Source organism: Semicossyphus pulcher, unplaced genomic scaffold (assembly GCF_022749685.1).
Source record: "Semicossyphus pulcher isolate SPU_LCO1_2020_fin unplaced genomic scaffold, fSemPul1.0.p SCAF_10, whole genome shotgun sequence".
Classification (NCBI taxonomy): domain Eukaryota; kingdom Metazoa; phylum Chordata; class Actinopteri; order Labriformes; family Labridae; genus Semicossyphus; species Semicossyphus pulcher.
The window spans coordinates 31,470,589-31,487,114 of record NW_027211604.1 but is presented as its reverse complement, the minus strand read 5'-3'; the positions used below and the strand labels follow the sequence as shown (position 1 = coordinate 31,487,114).

At 39.5% G+C, this 16,526-nt stretch overlaps 2 protein-coding genes across 2 annotated transcripts; both read right to left on the bottom strand.

Moving 5' to 3' along the window:
• Positions 1–4,231: 4,231 nt before the first annotated feature.
• On the bottom strand, positions 4,232–6,004 carry bsx (brain-specific homeobox). Its single transcript, XM_069677387.1, has 3 exons — positions 5,761–6,004; positions 5,017–5,207; positions 4,232–4,489 (listed from the first exon to the last, which is right to left on the bottom strand). The coding sequence occupies exons 1-3, from the start codon at positions 6,002–6,004 to the stop codon at positions 4,232–4,234; spliced, it is 693 nt and encodes a 230-aa protein (XP_069533488.1).
• A 2,634-nt stretch (positions 6,005–8,638) lies between these two features.
• lim2.1 (lens intrinsic membrane protein 2.1) lies at positions 8,639–12,647 on the bottom strand. The gene is made up of 4 exons (XM_069676055.1): positions 12,473–12,647; positions 10,898–11,047; positions 10,433–10,567; positions 8,639–8,700 (listed from the first exon to the last, which is right to left on the bottom strand). The coding sequence occupies exons 1-4, from the start codon at positions 12,645–12,647 to the stop codon at positions 8,639–8,641; spliced, it is 522 nt and encodes a 173-aa protein (XP_069532156.1).
• Positions 12,648–16,526: the final 3,879 nt, after the last annotated feature.

Below are 16,526 nucleotides of genomic sequence, written 5' to 3'. Positions count from 1 at the left end.
ACATACATATTCATGTTTAAAAACCATACAAATTCCCACTATTGATTGATCTGTTGTTCAGTGTTTTTTATAATAGTTATTGTCATGATGACATTGTTTCATAGCGTGTATATTGATTGTGAGCACTTTTGCTAAACAAGGGAAGCAGTTTGATTTGTTGATTTCCTCTTACATGCTGCTCAGTGTATTTCCAGTGCCTCAGCATGCATGTACAAAACTCTGAAGAGGCACTGGACATTGATTTCTCGATTCTCTTAATGTCTGACTTTCACAAATGGTTCCCACCAACATTACAACACTAATGATAGAGTCATACATGACATGACGTGTTAGCGTGTTTATCGACTGTGATGAATAGTGTCATGAGAACTATTGCACATGAAATCGCTGTGCTATACTCCAAAATGCAAGACAGAACATTTTATTATTATCTTGAAATTTTCTTCTCGACATGCAAAAATGACTTGTACCAAAAACATGTTAAGATATCAGTCACAGATATTGAAGCCTCTGTGCATCTGAGTTAAAATGACTTTCAGAGCACGAGTTATATTGTCTGATGTGACGAATCCTTTTCTACGATGCACCTGTAGGAAAAACCTGATAAAACAAGAGTGCACAATGCTGTTTCCTGAGTCATGAGTGCGGAGCAGCATGCTAGAAATTAATCTTTGACCCCAGGTCACAATAGTGATGTCATGCTTTGTCTATTCAATCCAAGTATGTTAAACAGTGTCTCTCAGACTTTGTTATTGGTGAGGAAGAGATAAACGTCACTGACGACCTGTTGGCATTAAAGGAAATATTCTGCAGTTTTGAAACCTGGGTTCCATTGTAACACATGTTGGGGTCTAACTGATGAATCAGTACAAAAAGCTTTGGAAGTGCTCCAGTGGATTTGTTTGAGCTGCAGCTGCAAACAGGCCATAATGGCTGCTACCGTCTGTTGGGGCAAGTGCTATGATCAAAGTACAACAATTCAAAGAGTTTGATTTTCAGATGTATTTTTCTGACTAGAATTATGGAGTAAGGGAGTAATTCGGAGTAAGAGGAGGAGTAAAAGGAGAAAAGAGTAAGATGATTTTTTTAAACTGCAAAGAAAAATTACTGTTTTTATTGTCTTGTGCCTTTAAAAATTGGAGGTAACAGCTATCTACTTTAACAAACACTTATATCTGTAGGGATCATTTCCATAATCCTGTCAGAGAAAGTTTGAAATCAATCTGAGCTGTTAGAGGCAAACAAGCACTTTTATTGAACGTACTTTGATAGGACACATTTGCCCTGAAGGTGATGTTGTAACCATTACAGCCTGTTCAGTCGAAGTGGTCCTCTTCTAAAACCTTTTGTATCCATCACTCATGTAGACCCCAAACATGTGAAAATAGAGCCCTGGTTTAAAAACACCAGAATTCCCCTGTAATGACATTTCTGACCGATGGCTTACACATTCTGTTTGATTGTCCTCACCACCGCCTGCACTGTTAAACTCGGATAATCCACACACTCGTTCGTGTCTGATTTTTCCTAATTTCTCTGCTGTATCGAGTAGAAACTGGTGCTGGAGTGATGGATGAAGTTCAGCTGATCAGGTCTTCGTCATATGTTTGTAGCCATGTTCTTAGTCGTTATACTCCTCCCAACACAAAATACTCTCAAGCAGCTCATTTTACTAATTGAACCCTCAGATCATTATCAAAGCACTATTTACCTCTGTGCAATATTATAATTAGATTATAGTCTCTATTTAACCCATCATGGACTCTTTGAAGCTGTGTGTTTTTAGTGTTAAGTCCACAGATGCACCGTTGGAAACAAATGACAGAGCCCTTTTTAATTTAATGAGAAACGCTGCCTATCCAGGCTGAGTCCTTTGCATCTTTTTTAGGTCCCACCTCCTCGTTTTTTGCCATTGAAATCCAGTTAATTGAAGGAGTCTTTCACCGCCATACATGAAGGAGGACAAATTAGCATCCCTTTTTGCCCATTGGGAAGCCAAGGCAGACGTGGCTGCTTTGATGTGAGAAGCACGCTTTCAGTAGGCGGCCGGCCTCCTGAAAATGAGCTGATGGCCCAGCTATTAGGTCCAAATGCAGATGCGTCCATGTGTTGCAAAACGCTTAATCTTTTAATTGATCACCTTCTGCTTGGCCTGTTCTCCACATAGTGTTTCTCCCCTCTGCCTGTTAATCAGAATCACATTTTGATGACATGAATAGCTTTTCAAAAGGCAGGAAAGGAGGCTAATCCAGCACGAATGACAAGAGAAAACAGCATGTTATTGTGCTAATGCCCAGCGAGAGATGCAGCTTGTGGTAGAACAAGATAATAGATAATTAGAGCTGTTTTAAGATCATGAAACATATGTGTATTCAGTGAGCGTAATCATATTTATCATTAGTCAGTAAGTACTTAACTACTCTCCCACCCTCCATTGTGGTCCGAGCAATAAATGGACAGAACAAATGTTTGTAACAACCCTCAATGAGTACAGCTCTTTATTAAATGTGCTTCTACAGTCACAGACCTGCAGCCTTACATTATATTTGCACCACAAACAAACACTCGCGTGCAGTCAAGTGGTATGGCAGTGGTTGTGCTGGATGTCTGTTGATGAAGCTTATAGATGATTCCTGCAGCATGGCCTTTTTTTTGGTGAATTAATTAAATAACCGTGAAATAGTACAAAGACTAATGTTGTGCTGTTTTTACCTATATTGATCAGGACGAAGGCAATACTGCACTGCTGCTGTAAAAGCCTGAAACATACCAAATTACACAAAAGAAAACTAAGGGCATAATTCTTTACTGACATTAAAATATGCTAAAAATAACTCTTTGTTGGGTTTAGTTTTTGTTGCGGTTTTGTTCCATTATTTCATCTGATAAAAGCTCAGAACGTTTTCTGATGACAGTCGAAAAATATGTGTCATAAATATTGTATAACATGATTTTGGAATTTGCTGATTAAAAGATATATTAAAACCTAATGTTTCCAGATCTTTATTCTGCCCTGCACATTGTGGTAAATGCCAGGATTTTTTATAGTTAATTTCCAGCATGCTTTATTTGTTGTCCTTTTAAATCATCGTGTTCTTTGCTGAAATTGATGGGTTTTCTTGGTTAGATACATTCATATAATTTTTTAACAGAGCTGTGACTTTAAATAAACAAAGCAGCCTGAACGCGGGCCTGTAGATTAATAGCTACCATAAGGACAGTTCAGCAGTGCCACTAGAATCCTTCATTCACAAATAAGCATCACTTTTCTACCATCCTTAAAGCGACTTGAAGTTTTCTTTGGAAATGATCTCTTTCTTTTACTAAATAAATAAAACATACAAGTCATTCATGGGCAGAGTTGCTGACTATAACTCTTGCTGTCTGTATTTTGCGCCTCTGTTTGTTGGCTTAAAGCACCGCGGGCTCCACGCAGGACGCAGCAGAGAACAAACAGCCTTGCGCACAAATCTCAGCTCCACGCGGTGCAGACTGGTTCGTACTGACAGAGGCTAACAGCCGAGGACAGAGCCGCGTGAACTCACGTCAACATCTGACCGTTATAACAGCATCACGTGCAGCTTCAACAATAACACAGTGTAACCTCATGTGTTTTTAGGCATGCTTAGCTGTGGTATGAAACTAAACAAATCAAACAAACAGAGCCGGTGAGCGATTCATTATTTATATCCTTTACAGGATGTATATTTAATACATACATAATGCTATTCAAGCGACGGCAACGTCATTTACAAAAATATGGACAAACTGCAAATAAAATATTCAAAGTAGACAAATAAACAAAAAAAGATAATGATTTAAAAAAGCTGCGCTTAAGTGCAGAAGGATGGGGCAGCGTGATGCGTTCATGTTACAAAGCAAACTGATATTCGATTGAGTTATTTAAAATAAAATGTATGAAGCAGTCGTCTGTAATTAAAGAGGACATAAGTATTTTATTATTAACAAATGTAGATATTTTAATTATAATATTTAGCTAATAATAATAATAATAATAATTGTCTCTTCAGACATAAACACAAACATTATCGTACACAGAGTAAAAGAAGCAGTTGTAAAAAAATCCAAAGAGTCCATTACGCGTGTTTGAATAAATATTAACAGTAATATTAAACAGTATTCTAACTTATATATTTGAAGTTAAAAGAAAGTTTATGTACAGAACATTACAGGGTGAGAGTCGCTGCTGATGAAACAGCTCTGCAGCCTACTATAGTAGATGATCCGGAGAGCAAACGTCGTCCTCGATGTCCACATCATCGTCGTCGTCTTCGTCGTTCTCGTGCAGCATGAACGCGTCCGGCTGCAGTCCGTGTCTGAGCTCCTCTGCGCTCTTACTGTCGGTCAGCTCGCTCTCGCTCGAGTTGTCCGCGGATCTGTCCAGCTCCCCGGGAGTCTTCCGCTCGTCCTGCGCCTTCCTCAGCTGCTTCTTGTGTTTCATCCGCCGGTTCTGAAACCACGTTTTGACCTGCACGCGGGAGAGTAAATATAGATGTTGATTCTTAGGCGGGAAAAGATCCTAAATATGCAGAGTATAATTTGTTAGTCTGAAATCTAAAGAAAAAAAACAACAACTAAATTTGAACGCAAAATTATTGTTGTAATTATTGTAATTTTATGAAGTAAAATTTCCTGTTATTTAAATAGTCTAGGCTTAACCAAACAGAGAGAGGAGGCCTGAAACACAGATTAACTTTATTTAGAAATACAAGCTATTCCCTGCAGGTATTTTATTTATGTAACACATCGACCGCAGCTCTTCAGGTGTAAAATTGCATACACACTTGAACTACATGCACCGCTGGGTTTTTAATATGAACATATGTAGTTTTTAATATTTCATTTTCGGTGTGTGTTTGTATTTTCTTTGATCGCCTCTCTGTTTTTGGCCATGAAGAAAAATGATGCACGAAGTAGCCACATTCTGCAGCGCCCCGCAAAGACACAATCCATCCTGCTCTAACAGCGCGGGGCTTTCTGGGATGTGTAGCCTACCTGTGTCTCGGACAAGCTGAGCGCCGTGGCCAGCTCCACCCTCTCCGGCGTGGACAGGTACCGCTGGATCTCAAACCTCTTCTCCAGGCCGGACAGCTGCGAGTCGGAGAAAACCGTTCGGGCCTTCCTGCGTCTGCAGTGCTTCCCCGGTAACTCCGCGTGGTGCTGAAACAAGGCCGGCATCTGCATCCCTGCAGACAGAGGACAGGCATTAAAAACTATAATTATAAAGGAAAAAAAACATGAATTAACAAACAAACTAAAATACAACATCAGAGCAACTGTTCACTGTAAAGGAATTATCAGGCGTCTGTTCATTTATAACTTTAGTTTGAAACTTGCATCATTATGACACATTTTAGCCTCATTATTTAAATAATATCAGGGCAACACGAATTGCCTTTAAATGTGGGTCATCCATTAAGATGGAAAGAGGTTGGCGCTTATATGAATTGTATATATTCTATACATTTTAATGCAGTAAAGAAAAACGGAATCTGTTCTGAAAAATAAGCCCGACTGAATACACTGCTTTATTTTCTTTTTTTTTTAAGCTCCAACTTTGAGAATGAGATTAATTTAACCCTTCTTTCACAGCAAATTATGTTGTGTTCCAAAAGTGTAAATATCATCATTTTGACTCTGGCTTTCAAATTAAAATGTGCAAAAAGTTGTATTTTTTCCTAGACTCAAGCACCATAACAGTGTAGCTCGCTTCTTCAGGCCTCTACCCCACGTGCTCACCGGATGTGAAGAAGTACTGGTGATGCTCGGGCTTGTGCAGAGGATGGTGCGGATGCGGAGCCAGTATCGGGGTCGGCATCAGAGGGTATCCGTATTCCAGGAGGGGCATCCGGGAGGCCAGAGAGCTGCAGAACGGCGAGGGGAGGACCTCTCTCAGCGGCTTGGGTTTGTGCAACAAGATGTCCTCAATAAAAAAGGACGTGGACCTCTGCGTGGGCGCCGCGGACGAGTAGTTCAAACTCATGGTGTAAGTTTGGTTTGTTTTCCTGCCTTCACACCTGCATCAGTGTCTGCCTCCTCCCGCAGCTCTGCCAGCTTTAGCGCAGTGCTGTGTTATCAGTGAATGACTCTACACGTCGGGCATTAGATGACGGTGGGAGGGCAGATTTACAACAAGTATTTATTCAGTCAGAGGAGCGGAGTGGGGAAATTGATTTGCGCATCAGCCAACTAGAGCTGTGTTTGGGCGGTACTTCGCTCTGATTGGCTGAGTTGCGTTCAAGCCCGCATCATTTTAATAGCGACGGAAAACCAGGACTCGCAGAAGTACTTATTTGGTCGCCTAGCAACCATGCTGCGTTTTTGCCGGGTTTCGCGAGCACCAAATGACCCCGTGAGAGAATTATTCTTTATTTTGCCTGAAGATTCTTCGTGAAATACATTTTCCAAACAATATTAACCAATTATTTTGTCAGTTTAGTAGATTAAGATGATGTAGGCTGTTGTGAAATGTATTGTATAGCCGATTTGAACAATATAGGCTACAATAATCTTAATATTATCACCATCACAAAACAGCAAAACATTTCTCATGGAATCTAATCTATGGACCTGCAGTATGTTTCCTACTAAAATATGATGGAAAGGTCATGCGCGCCTTTTGGTGACCAAATAAAATATTCCAAACCGTCATTACGGTGAAAGAAAATATTTAAATATTCAGTCAGAGCTACACAATTCGTTTTTGGCCTCAGTGGTGGACTACATTTTTTCACATAAAAAATAAGCTTACTATGTGCCGGTGGGTTTTTGTCATTTGGCTTTACGGCGTCATTGATGTTTCACATGTGCACATATGTTTTGTTTGTGTGTTTCACACCAGTCATTTATCATGCATTAATGTGAAATATTCAGATTCATAGGCCTCAGTAATTCTGTATTCTATAATGACCTGTCCTGCACGCAGAGGATGGACTTTGAAACAAAACTTGAAATTAACTTGTGCTGAAACTTAAACATGCGAACAGTGTTTTTGTGGGTAATTCACTTTGATAACTTCTGAACTCTTCCTTCATGATAGTATTTCTGAATCAAGTGCTGCAGCCTGTGTCACAGGAGGATTGTTCTGCTGCAGGCCTGTCTAGTAATTCCGCCCAAATTGGCTGTAATTGTCGGTATTAAAATCTGGAAGAGTACAAGTGCCGCTCCTGTGCCCATTTGCTAAAGAAAGCAGCGCGCTGTAATTTGTTGATATGGTGTTGTCATCACATTTCCAATCAGGCCGCTTAATGTGAAAGTGTCTTAATGTAGGCAGAATTCACGCTGCAATGCTATTAGGCAATTAAGGGAGATGTTAGAGCGGAAGTTGTAATCCTTGGGCTGCAGGACAGGATTTCCATTTGATCAGATGGAGGGAGAACAAATTAATTACTGGAATCAGTTACGCTGGAAAAACGCTGTTTGCTGCATTAGTTTGCAGAGGTTTGTCTAAATGGACTGTGCGCTCAAAATGTAAATCAGCACACTGGGTTGGCGCTTCATGATGGTTGCAAATCAAACACCTTTTGGCACGTTGGGGACCGTGCATTAGTTGGGCCTGGAGACAACTCATAGAAAAATCTAATCCGTGCGTAATGCTTCTGCAAAATGTGCACACTCCTCTAGAAAGGCTTCACAACAATAGCTTATGCTGTCATTTAACGATGTCCCACTCGCGTATTAAAAGTAATTCAAGTTTAAATATATTTTTCTGGCAGGTTCCTGGGAAAACAAGATTCCAGAGGTGAAATGTAATTAACTGAATTATTTTTAAAAACCTATTTTTAAATGTAAGTTAAATCATATCAAAAGGAAAGACCACTTAAAGACGTTTCTGGAGCAGGTGGATGTAACCCTGCTGCATCAGGCTGTGCGTCATCGCTTTCACGGAGCGCACCGGGATAACATGTTGCTTTTAGGGGAAAATTAGAAAGTAAATGAAACAAATGGCGATGAAATCGTCTTAAGGAGCCGCTCCTGAGGCGCAGTTAAGCGGCTTTCTGTGGCCATTTAATTAAGTAAAATTCTGAGCGGGTCAGGCAGTGCGTCACTCCGGTAAGTGGCACGTTTGGATAAGAGGTTTGCAGAATTAATACTTACAGTTTTTTAAAGAGCCGTGCTGCTGATGGTGAGCGGCAGAGCAAAGAAAGAACGAGAGTAACCCACAGTCATATTTACGGAAAATACGCGTGTCCACACTTCTTGACTTTAAATGAATAAGGCCTACAAGTCGATGGCACGCGCAGTATTTCAGGCAAATCAAATATCAAGTTGTCTTTGATCCTCTACCCTAAGCGATTGTGTGCGCTAATATAGATATAACAGTAATTGTTTTAGATTCCTTCCTTTGGCTCTGCCTCAGGCACATGGATTCTAGCAGCAGATTAAAAACTCTGGTTAGTAAAAGTAAAATATCTGAGGATGGAAATGAAGAGCCATGTTTCCACAGTCTTTTATTGAAATCATTCTATTTTTTTTCATTCATGTTTCAGAGGTATGAGCTCAGGTGGGCTATACATTCTGCATCCATGTGGATGGTGGATGGTTGAATCTACACAGCTGTGATGCAGCTCTCATGATCACAATCCACAACTTATATCTGGATGATGCTTTAAGTCTTCTAATGAGAGTTGGCACTCCTGGGGCATTCATGCATCCGATAGGCACAAAAATAGAAAATACCTGTAAAGAAAGAATGAGAGGTTGCATCAGGGGAGTAATCATCCTAAAATGTGGACAGGTGAATTATAGCCTCTAATGCCTCTTTTTTTTTTTCGGTGAGGAAAGTCTAATTTTGGACCACATTCAGTCCCTGTAACTGTTTTTTTAATTTTATTTATTCATCAAGAAGAAAGTCAAATTTAAGAAATGTGCACAGTGAAAATATAATACAACGTTTGTGTTTAATATTCATCATATGTAAGTCTGTGAAGCTGCTTTATTTTCACGTTAAAGTCACCTCCCTGATGAAGACATATTTATGGCACTTCACAAAACGCTTCAATGCAGGTAACTGCGCATGTGCATCATAGTTCTAACACAGTTTTGCAGAAACTGATAGTACTGATATATATATTTTAAATATAAGGCATTTTTTTAATGTTATATGGAAGCTTTTCCCTCTAAACCATTTTCATATTGAGCAGAGTAAATCCGTCTGAACAGCAGGAGCTGCACAGCGTGGAGGAGGAGCACTTACTCCAAGCATCACTTACTGATAATGTCACATCATTGATCCACCTGCTTCACTATGAGTTAACATGTACTGTTTGACAGATTTCTGCTGAGGAAGTGAGTCATCATATTGTATTATAACATCATCTTTGTTTTATTTATTACACTTGCAGTATTAATACCATTAATTAGGTGTGCTGGTGCTAGTACAGCACAATTCTGTCAGCTACAATATATTTAGATTTTAAAGGCATCACATGGTGAGTTGTAGAATTAATTGAGAAGATGAAATTAATTTTAATCCAGGTCTCCACCATGATTTCATGTTCAGAATCAGGTTTATTGCAGGTTTACACATAAAAGGAGTTTGTCTGTGCAAAACCATGGACATAAGATTTGTTGTCAGCAGTGATTTTATCTTCCCCTCTCTGAGTGCGTCAGCAGTTTGTTTGTCAAGGTTTGACTTGAAATCAAGTTCAGCTGAAAAGGATAACATCCAAATGTCCCTGAACACACCATGAGTAAAAACATGGCTCATGAACAAAGAGAAAAACATATCTTATATTTATATATAGCACATTTGTTTTTAACTTGTTTTATATATGATCTTATTTTTTGTGGGGTCAATGATTCATCACAAGTCATGAAACATTTTCATTTGCTCTGCATTTCTATTGAACTCTTTCCTATTTGATGAATTTTGGACCTCAGAACTTTTTGGTCGATGGTATCAGAAACAAGTTCTCTCTGTTTACTCCTAAAACATCAGTAATGTGTCAATTATTTTTGACACAATCTGTTCTGCCTCAATCAGCACTCTGCTTCCTGAGGAGGATGACAAGAAGCTCATCCCACTGTCCCTTCAAAGGACACAGGTTACACTGGATGTTTTGAAACACTGCTAAAATGTTTAAGATAGTAAATATTAGATTAAGAAGACCTAGAATGTGACCTCCCATTAACAAGATTGCTTCAATTACGTTCATTTTGAAAAGACATAAAACAGGCTCTGTTGACCACACCTCTGTGTGTGTTACATCACGAGGAAGCCCAGGATGTTCCTTTCGCAGCACATTAGGACTCAAATAGTAAGCATGCATGGTGTGTGAAATGAAACCCTCAATGTCATGTTCCCTGAAGAGGACAAATAGGAGTTGCTATGTCTACAGAGGTTTTGGGACCTCGTGAAAGAGAGGGAAAAAGAGTAAAGAGAGTTTAGTTTGTTGGGTTGCGTCTTTACCTGAAAAGAAGGTGAGAACCACTGACACCCAGCCAATGATATAGGACCAGGAGAACCTCCAGTTTCCGTAGCGTTTGCCATAGTAGTTAATAGTCACACCAGTGTACACTGCCATCGCTAGAAACACTAAAAAGCCTGCACGAGACAAATGAAGATTTCAGGAAAGTGTTCCTGATTGTACAAACGTGCAGCCATGGCTTCAGGAAAAAACTGTGAAATGATGCTTCTTTAGGTTTTTCAATTGACTCTAGCAAAACAAAATATATACATATTTTACATTGACATAAGGCAACAAATGACGCAAAACAGAGCATTAAAGAGCTTAACTACACTGAATGAATGAAGACTCTTTCTTTTAGGCAAATGTTTATAACCTTTGTACCCTAAAATATGTAAAAACAGAGCCCAGAAGTAAATAGCAGAATGCCCCTTGAAAAATTCTAAAAACGATACAGTTGAACTTACATGAGATGAAAAACAATATGCCTGCAGCAAAGGTTTTGTCAAACCTGTCGAACGAGGAGTAGTGGATGAAGGCCATAATGCCGATGATGATGCCAATAAAACAGGCCAAAAGAGAGAGGATCATGAGGGCACGGGTGGCATCCAGGTGAGCTGTGAACAAGGTCAAAGGTCAATAGGAGTCATTGCTGGGGTCAGTGTAAGTCAAATGATCTGAGATGTGACCCAGGTCAGGCCATGTTAACAAGCCAGTATGAGGAAGAACACGTCAGGAAACATGATTAGAGGGAATACTGATTCAAACAAACTGAAATCCTAAATATAACCAACAACTCTTCAACAGAAGTCGTCCAGCTCAAAACACACTCCAACACACAGTAACATTTGATGTTCTGGAGGCAGAGTCAGTCTTTACAGTTGGATTAATGAGAAGAGCTGACAACCAAAGTTCCTCTAGCTCAGTCGTGCTTAATCTTCTAGAAATGTGTAATCCTGACCAGAGCATTATCATCATGTGTGCTGTGAATAAAGGAATAAGAAATAGCTATAATAATATATGTTTTATGCTTGTGACAGTCAATCAATCAATCAATCAATCAATCAATCAATCAAATTGTATTTGTATAGCGCCAAATCATAACCAGGGTTATCTTGAGACACTTTACAGAAAGAGCAGGTCTAGACCGACTCTTTGTTACAGTCAGACAGTCAGACATGACTAAAACAGTCAAATGAAATCCAAAGAAATGACATTACCCATTGTGCAGGCTGTATGCTGATGATGTCTTGTATTAATACCCAGCTAGTTGGTAGCATGAACACTTTTGTTAAGTAAGGATCAATAAATTATCCAACTAAATATGCACCTAATGGAAAAAATTATTCACTCTATACTCATCAGTCAAAAAAGCATTTTTACAGTGCACCTGGTCTGTCTAGTAAAGTTAGATTACGTTTTCTGTATCGATTGTTATAGCTAATATTTTATAACTGTGTTATTCTGGCCATAACTTACTGGTAGCTGCCTATTTTACATGTGCAGGGATCATTGGTAAAGTAAGTAAGTAAGTGAGTGATAATAATAATAATAATAATGATAATTACATTTCCAGTGAGACTTTCAAAGTAAAGCAGTCTGGGCAGCTTTTATAAATAAGGTTCATGGTAAGACTTTTTAAAATAAATCTTGGTGTACAATGCAATTGTATTGTATATTCAACAATACAACATGCAATTGTCAAACAACACTGTCATGTGTATTGACTTGTGGTTAATGTTTGGTTAGGTCCCTGCACCAAAGCAACTCGTTCAGGATAAGAATAAGGACTTACATGACGTTCATTAGTAACAAAAACAATGGCGCATGTTGCGTAACTTATGTACGTTAGGTGACTTAAAAGAAGTCAACATTACAAAGATTTAAAGACTGATTTTTGGTTTCACACAATAATCCAACCCTGGTCTCACCCTGGAGGTGAACCTTCATGATTCTGAACTGTTGGGCCACTGTTTCAAACAGGTTGTGAGTCAGAATGGGTTGGTTGTAACACTTGAAAGAAGTTAAATCTTTACACTAACCAATGCTGTCGTTGTGCGGGAAGCATTTCCCTGGCATGCAGTAGCGCCACAGGCCCTGGTGCATGTAGTTGCTGGACTGCCGATACTGCATCCAGTAATCGGTTGCTGTGGAAACAATCAGAAGGATGTTCCCCACGCCTGCACAGAACAGCCCTCCACCCATGAAGCTGTACATCCTGCACCTGCGCACACACACGCACACAGAGGAACATAAGGTCACTTAGCATCAGTGGTCAGTGGCAGGGCCCCCTCCCCACCACCTCAGACACACACACTTCAGGGAGAGAGCCTCTAAGTGTCAGTAATTGCGTTGTAATGAACATATTATTTCCACAGGATTGAGCTTCGGGGTCGCCAGTGTGTGTATGCTCCACTTTGTTCTCTGGGAGATCAGTCCCTGAAGATGGGCTTTACATACACCCCCACCCCTCCCTTCACACACACACACACACACACACACACACACACGAGTCCAGCGATGCTTTGATACTTGATACATCTATTGCTCATTGTTCCACCTGGATGCAATATCCTGCATCCATCCTCTTGCTCTCATGGAGAGCTGCCGTGGATTTTTTCGGGGGGAAAGGATGATAGAATGATGTATCTTGTTATGTCTGAAACCTGAACACGATGCTCGTTGAAGAGCTCTGTGTATTCATTGAAGAGCTCTGGATCACATTTCCCTCTGAGCGTCCTCTCTGGGAGGTTCCAGCAGCTGTCTCAATCTATCCCAGAGCAGCTTTTATACCTGTTTGATCCGCAGCAGATAAAACTAATGAAAATGGTTTCAGTCATAGAAAATTTTATTTTATTTAAGCCAACTGGAGTTAATGTTTTTAAAAAGTCATTTCCTTTGCCGTTCCTCAGTTAGAGGCCTTCAGACGCTGACCTGGAGGACGACTGGTTCCTCTCAGTCACATGACTAAACCTTTTCCACAGAAAGTCTTTAACTATTTCTGTAAATGTCTTTTATTCCTGTAAAACACCTAAGAGATGAAGGGAAAGTCTGTTCATGTTGGTCATACAATGCTTGCATACATTATCCCCTTGTTCTACATTTCTCCTCCTATATTATTCGCTCTAGTTTAGAAGCCTCTAGAGGAGACATTGCAGTTACACATCAGCCGTATTCATCTTTACATTTGTACAGAATCATCTGAAGAGTGAACATTTTCATCACTCTAGGACTTATGAGAGTGTTGTCTATAAAGACAAATTGAAATGAGACAAAAACTGCTGTAAATGTTTTCTGATACGGCAGCAACTGATTTTTGCCAAATTATCTGAGCCGGAGCTGTTTCTTCACATGAGGAAAAAATGCACACAAACATAAAAAGTAACAAGAATACAGGTAACTTAATGAATACCAACAGTTACTGGACAAATCAATATCATCTTACCTTAATCAACCCTTTTAATGAAGACGATTATGAAGACAGGATGACCTGACAAAATACAACAAGATGGTATAATGCCAAGACAGGCAGATTTCCAGCAGGCTAGCAGCACTAGCGTTTGACGGGGTGAATAGGGAGAAAGTGAAGCTACAACAAACACAGTGCTGAGACAAAAGGCCGGGCTCACCAGCGGCCAATCAGCACCCAGCGGTGCCGTGGTTTGGGAATCTGCTGAAAAAACAGAAATGTCCAAAGCTTGGCAGGCTGAAGTAATACTGATGACTGCATGGTTTTGATTGAAACTAGAGGGCTGAACTGGCTTTAGTGCAGGGCGAGTCAGGCATTAAATTAGTCTTTGGCACTCTGCTCATGATTTTTGTCTAATTTGAAAAGCAGATTTTAAAGATTTTTATGAAGTCCTAACATGCTGGTTAGGTTTGAACTTTTTCACTCTATAAATAAAATGTGTTCCAGTGAATTTAAGTCACTTTTGCAGTAAATATGAAGTAATGTTTCCCTTCACACTGTGCTCACATGTTGTTGGGACACTTAGGCTGGGTTGCATCAAATCATGGTTTAACTTTAAAACTAGCTTAAAATTAAGAGAGTTTTTTAAACCACAGTTTATTTATTTTTTTGTTTTTACTCTAAACTCAGATTAAATTCAATTCTGTTGCACCAAACCTATTATTATTATTATGCATTAACTTTAAACTCACGCTTGAGGAGGTTTACATTTTTAAACAGCTGCTGTTTTGAGGTGCAGTGAGTATAAGTATATAACTCTTTACGACGCTGCTGTATTTCAATCAAGATACCGGTTCACAAAGGAAACTGTAATCAGCATGCTGATGTATTTATTTTTATTTATTTACTTATTCACCTTTTTATTTATTTATCTATTTATATAAATTTGGGTGAGCAAGCGTCTCAATATTGATTAAACTGATTAATTTTGGTTTACGTTAATAAACAAAGATTAGTTTTTAATGGTGCAAAAGCTCGCTTAATTTTAAATCTGGATTTACTCATTTTAAACCTAGTTTTGCTAAACTCTGATGAGAACTAGTCTTAGATTAAAGTAATCCTTGTTGGTGCAACCCTGCCTAAATGCCCAAGGACCGAACAGGAACTTAGATAACATCAACCACATGCTCTTGTTGTGTTTTATCCTATTTTGCTGTAGTTTTAGTTGAGCATCATTTCATGTCTTTTACTCCTTTTATGTGATCAATAAATATGCGATGTAAGTATCTTTATAACCTCTACTGATACAAAAGGAAATTAGTTCTGTAATATGGAAGTTCAGGATTTAATTCTGGCTAATTAATTACGTTGAACATCTGTTTATATCACAAGTTGCATCTATAGTGACCTGAAAAATGTTTTCAATCGCACTAAAAGATACTGGTGAGTGGCATGATTATTGTATCAGGAAGTCTGTTGAAGGACTGTTTTTTAGCATCAGTTACAATCACAAATTCACTTTGCTAAAAAAGTTAGTTAGTGTTAGCTGATGATTTAACAGTTGCTAAACCCTTTCTTTTGATGACGTGGCAAACGTTTATGCCCATTACTGTTTTCTTAGCTTGATGCAGTACAGTATAAAGCATGGTATGGTATGTCAACCAGGAGAGGTGTAACAATGTTTACCTACCTGTCATCCAAATATGGTCACGTTTCAAAAACTAAGATGGTTACAGCAAAAACATTAACTGTCTATAACCGTGTTCTGTAGGAGACAGGGTTATGGCAGGACACGCCTTTGGATGACATTTGTAAAGAGGACACTGTTAGTTTTTCAGGAAATCAGGACCATTCACACTCATTCATTTGTAACAATGCTGAAATGAAAAATATAACAATGTTCTCTGGCTGAAATACTTCACATTTATCGAGATAACACTTTGTAAATTGGCGGCACTGCAGGTAAATGGAGCCAGCAGATGTTTGAAGAAGCAGCTCACACTGTGACTGATCCCCCCTGGCTTTATGTTTCCTTCTTTCTGACCATCATCTGACTGTATTTGCTCCTGTTGTGCCTCTTTCCCACATCCAGACGGGCCTCCCATTGCTTTGACACACACACACACACACACACACACACACACACACACACACACACACACACACATGCACCAACCCTGAAGATGAAAGGAGAAGAGTAGCTCCATTACCTGCATTACAGCAAGTTGCTCAGACCAATTGACAACAACAAAATGCCCCAGAAAAAGCATTTTTTTTCTGCCTGAGATTTGAGTGCTGTACTTACATCTAACTTCATTTTTATAGACCACAGCCTATTTTCTTCCATCGGGAGTGTGGCAGCCAGGAGGGCATTTGATATCCTCCCTGCACCATCAAAGTGGACAATATGCCTCTGTGACAGCAGAGCAAATCCATGTTTTCTCGAATCCATCCAGCTTTTGAGAGATTAATTTTGTTTTGGAAAGTCTACATTTATGTGGTATCATGGGTGGGTAAGGAGCTCATGCAGCACTCAGGAGGTAATGTGAGAAGGATAATTACACAGAGTGTGTGGCTGGCGGGCTTGCATTATTGTGGTGAAGTCACTAAGCTGAGGGACGTCAGAAATCCTGCTGCACATGGGCTTGTTCATGTGCACCTGCTGTCCAAGCAAGGTGTTCTGTATG

Coding starts and splice junctions, on each gene's coding strand:
- bsx (XM_069677387.1), bottom strand. CDS start 6,004: ATGAGTTTGAACTACTCGTCCGCGGCGCCCACGCAGAGGTCCACGTCC. Junction 5,208..5,760: donor CCAGTACTTCTTCACATCCG/GTGAGCACGTGG, acceptor CTCTGTCTGCAG/GGATGCAGATGCCGGCCTTG. Junction 4,490..5,016: donor TCAGCTTGTCCGAGACACAG/GTAGGCTACACA, acceptor TCCCGCGTGCAG/GTCAAAACGTGGTTTCAGAA.
- lim2.1 (XM_069676055.1), bottom strand. CDS start 12,647: ATGTACAGCTTCATGGGTGGAGGGCTGTTCTGTGCAGGCGTGGGGAAC. Junction 10,568..10,897: donor CATATTGTTTTTCATCTCAT/GTAAGTTCAACT, acceptor TGTCTCGTGCAG/GCTTTTTAGTGTTTCTAGCG. Junction 8,701..10,432: donor GGTTCTCACCTTCTTTTCAG/GTAAAGACGCAA, acceptor CTTTCTTTACAG/GTATTTTCTATTTTTGTGCC.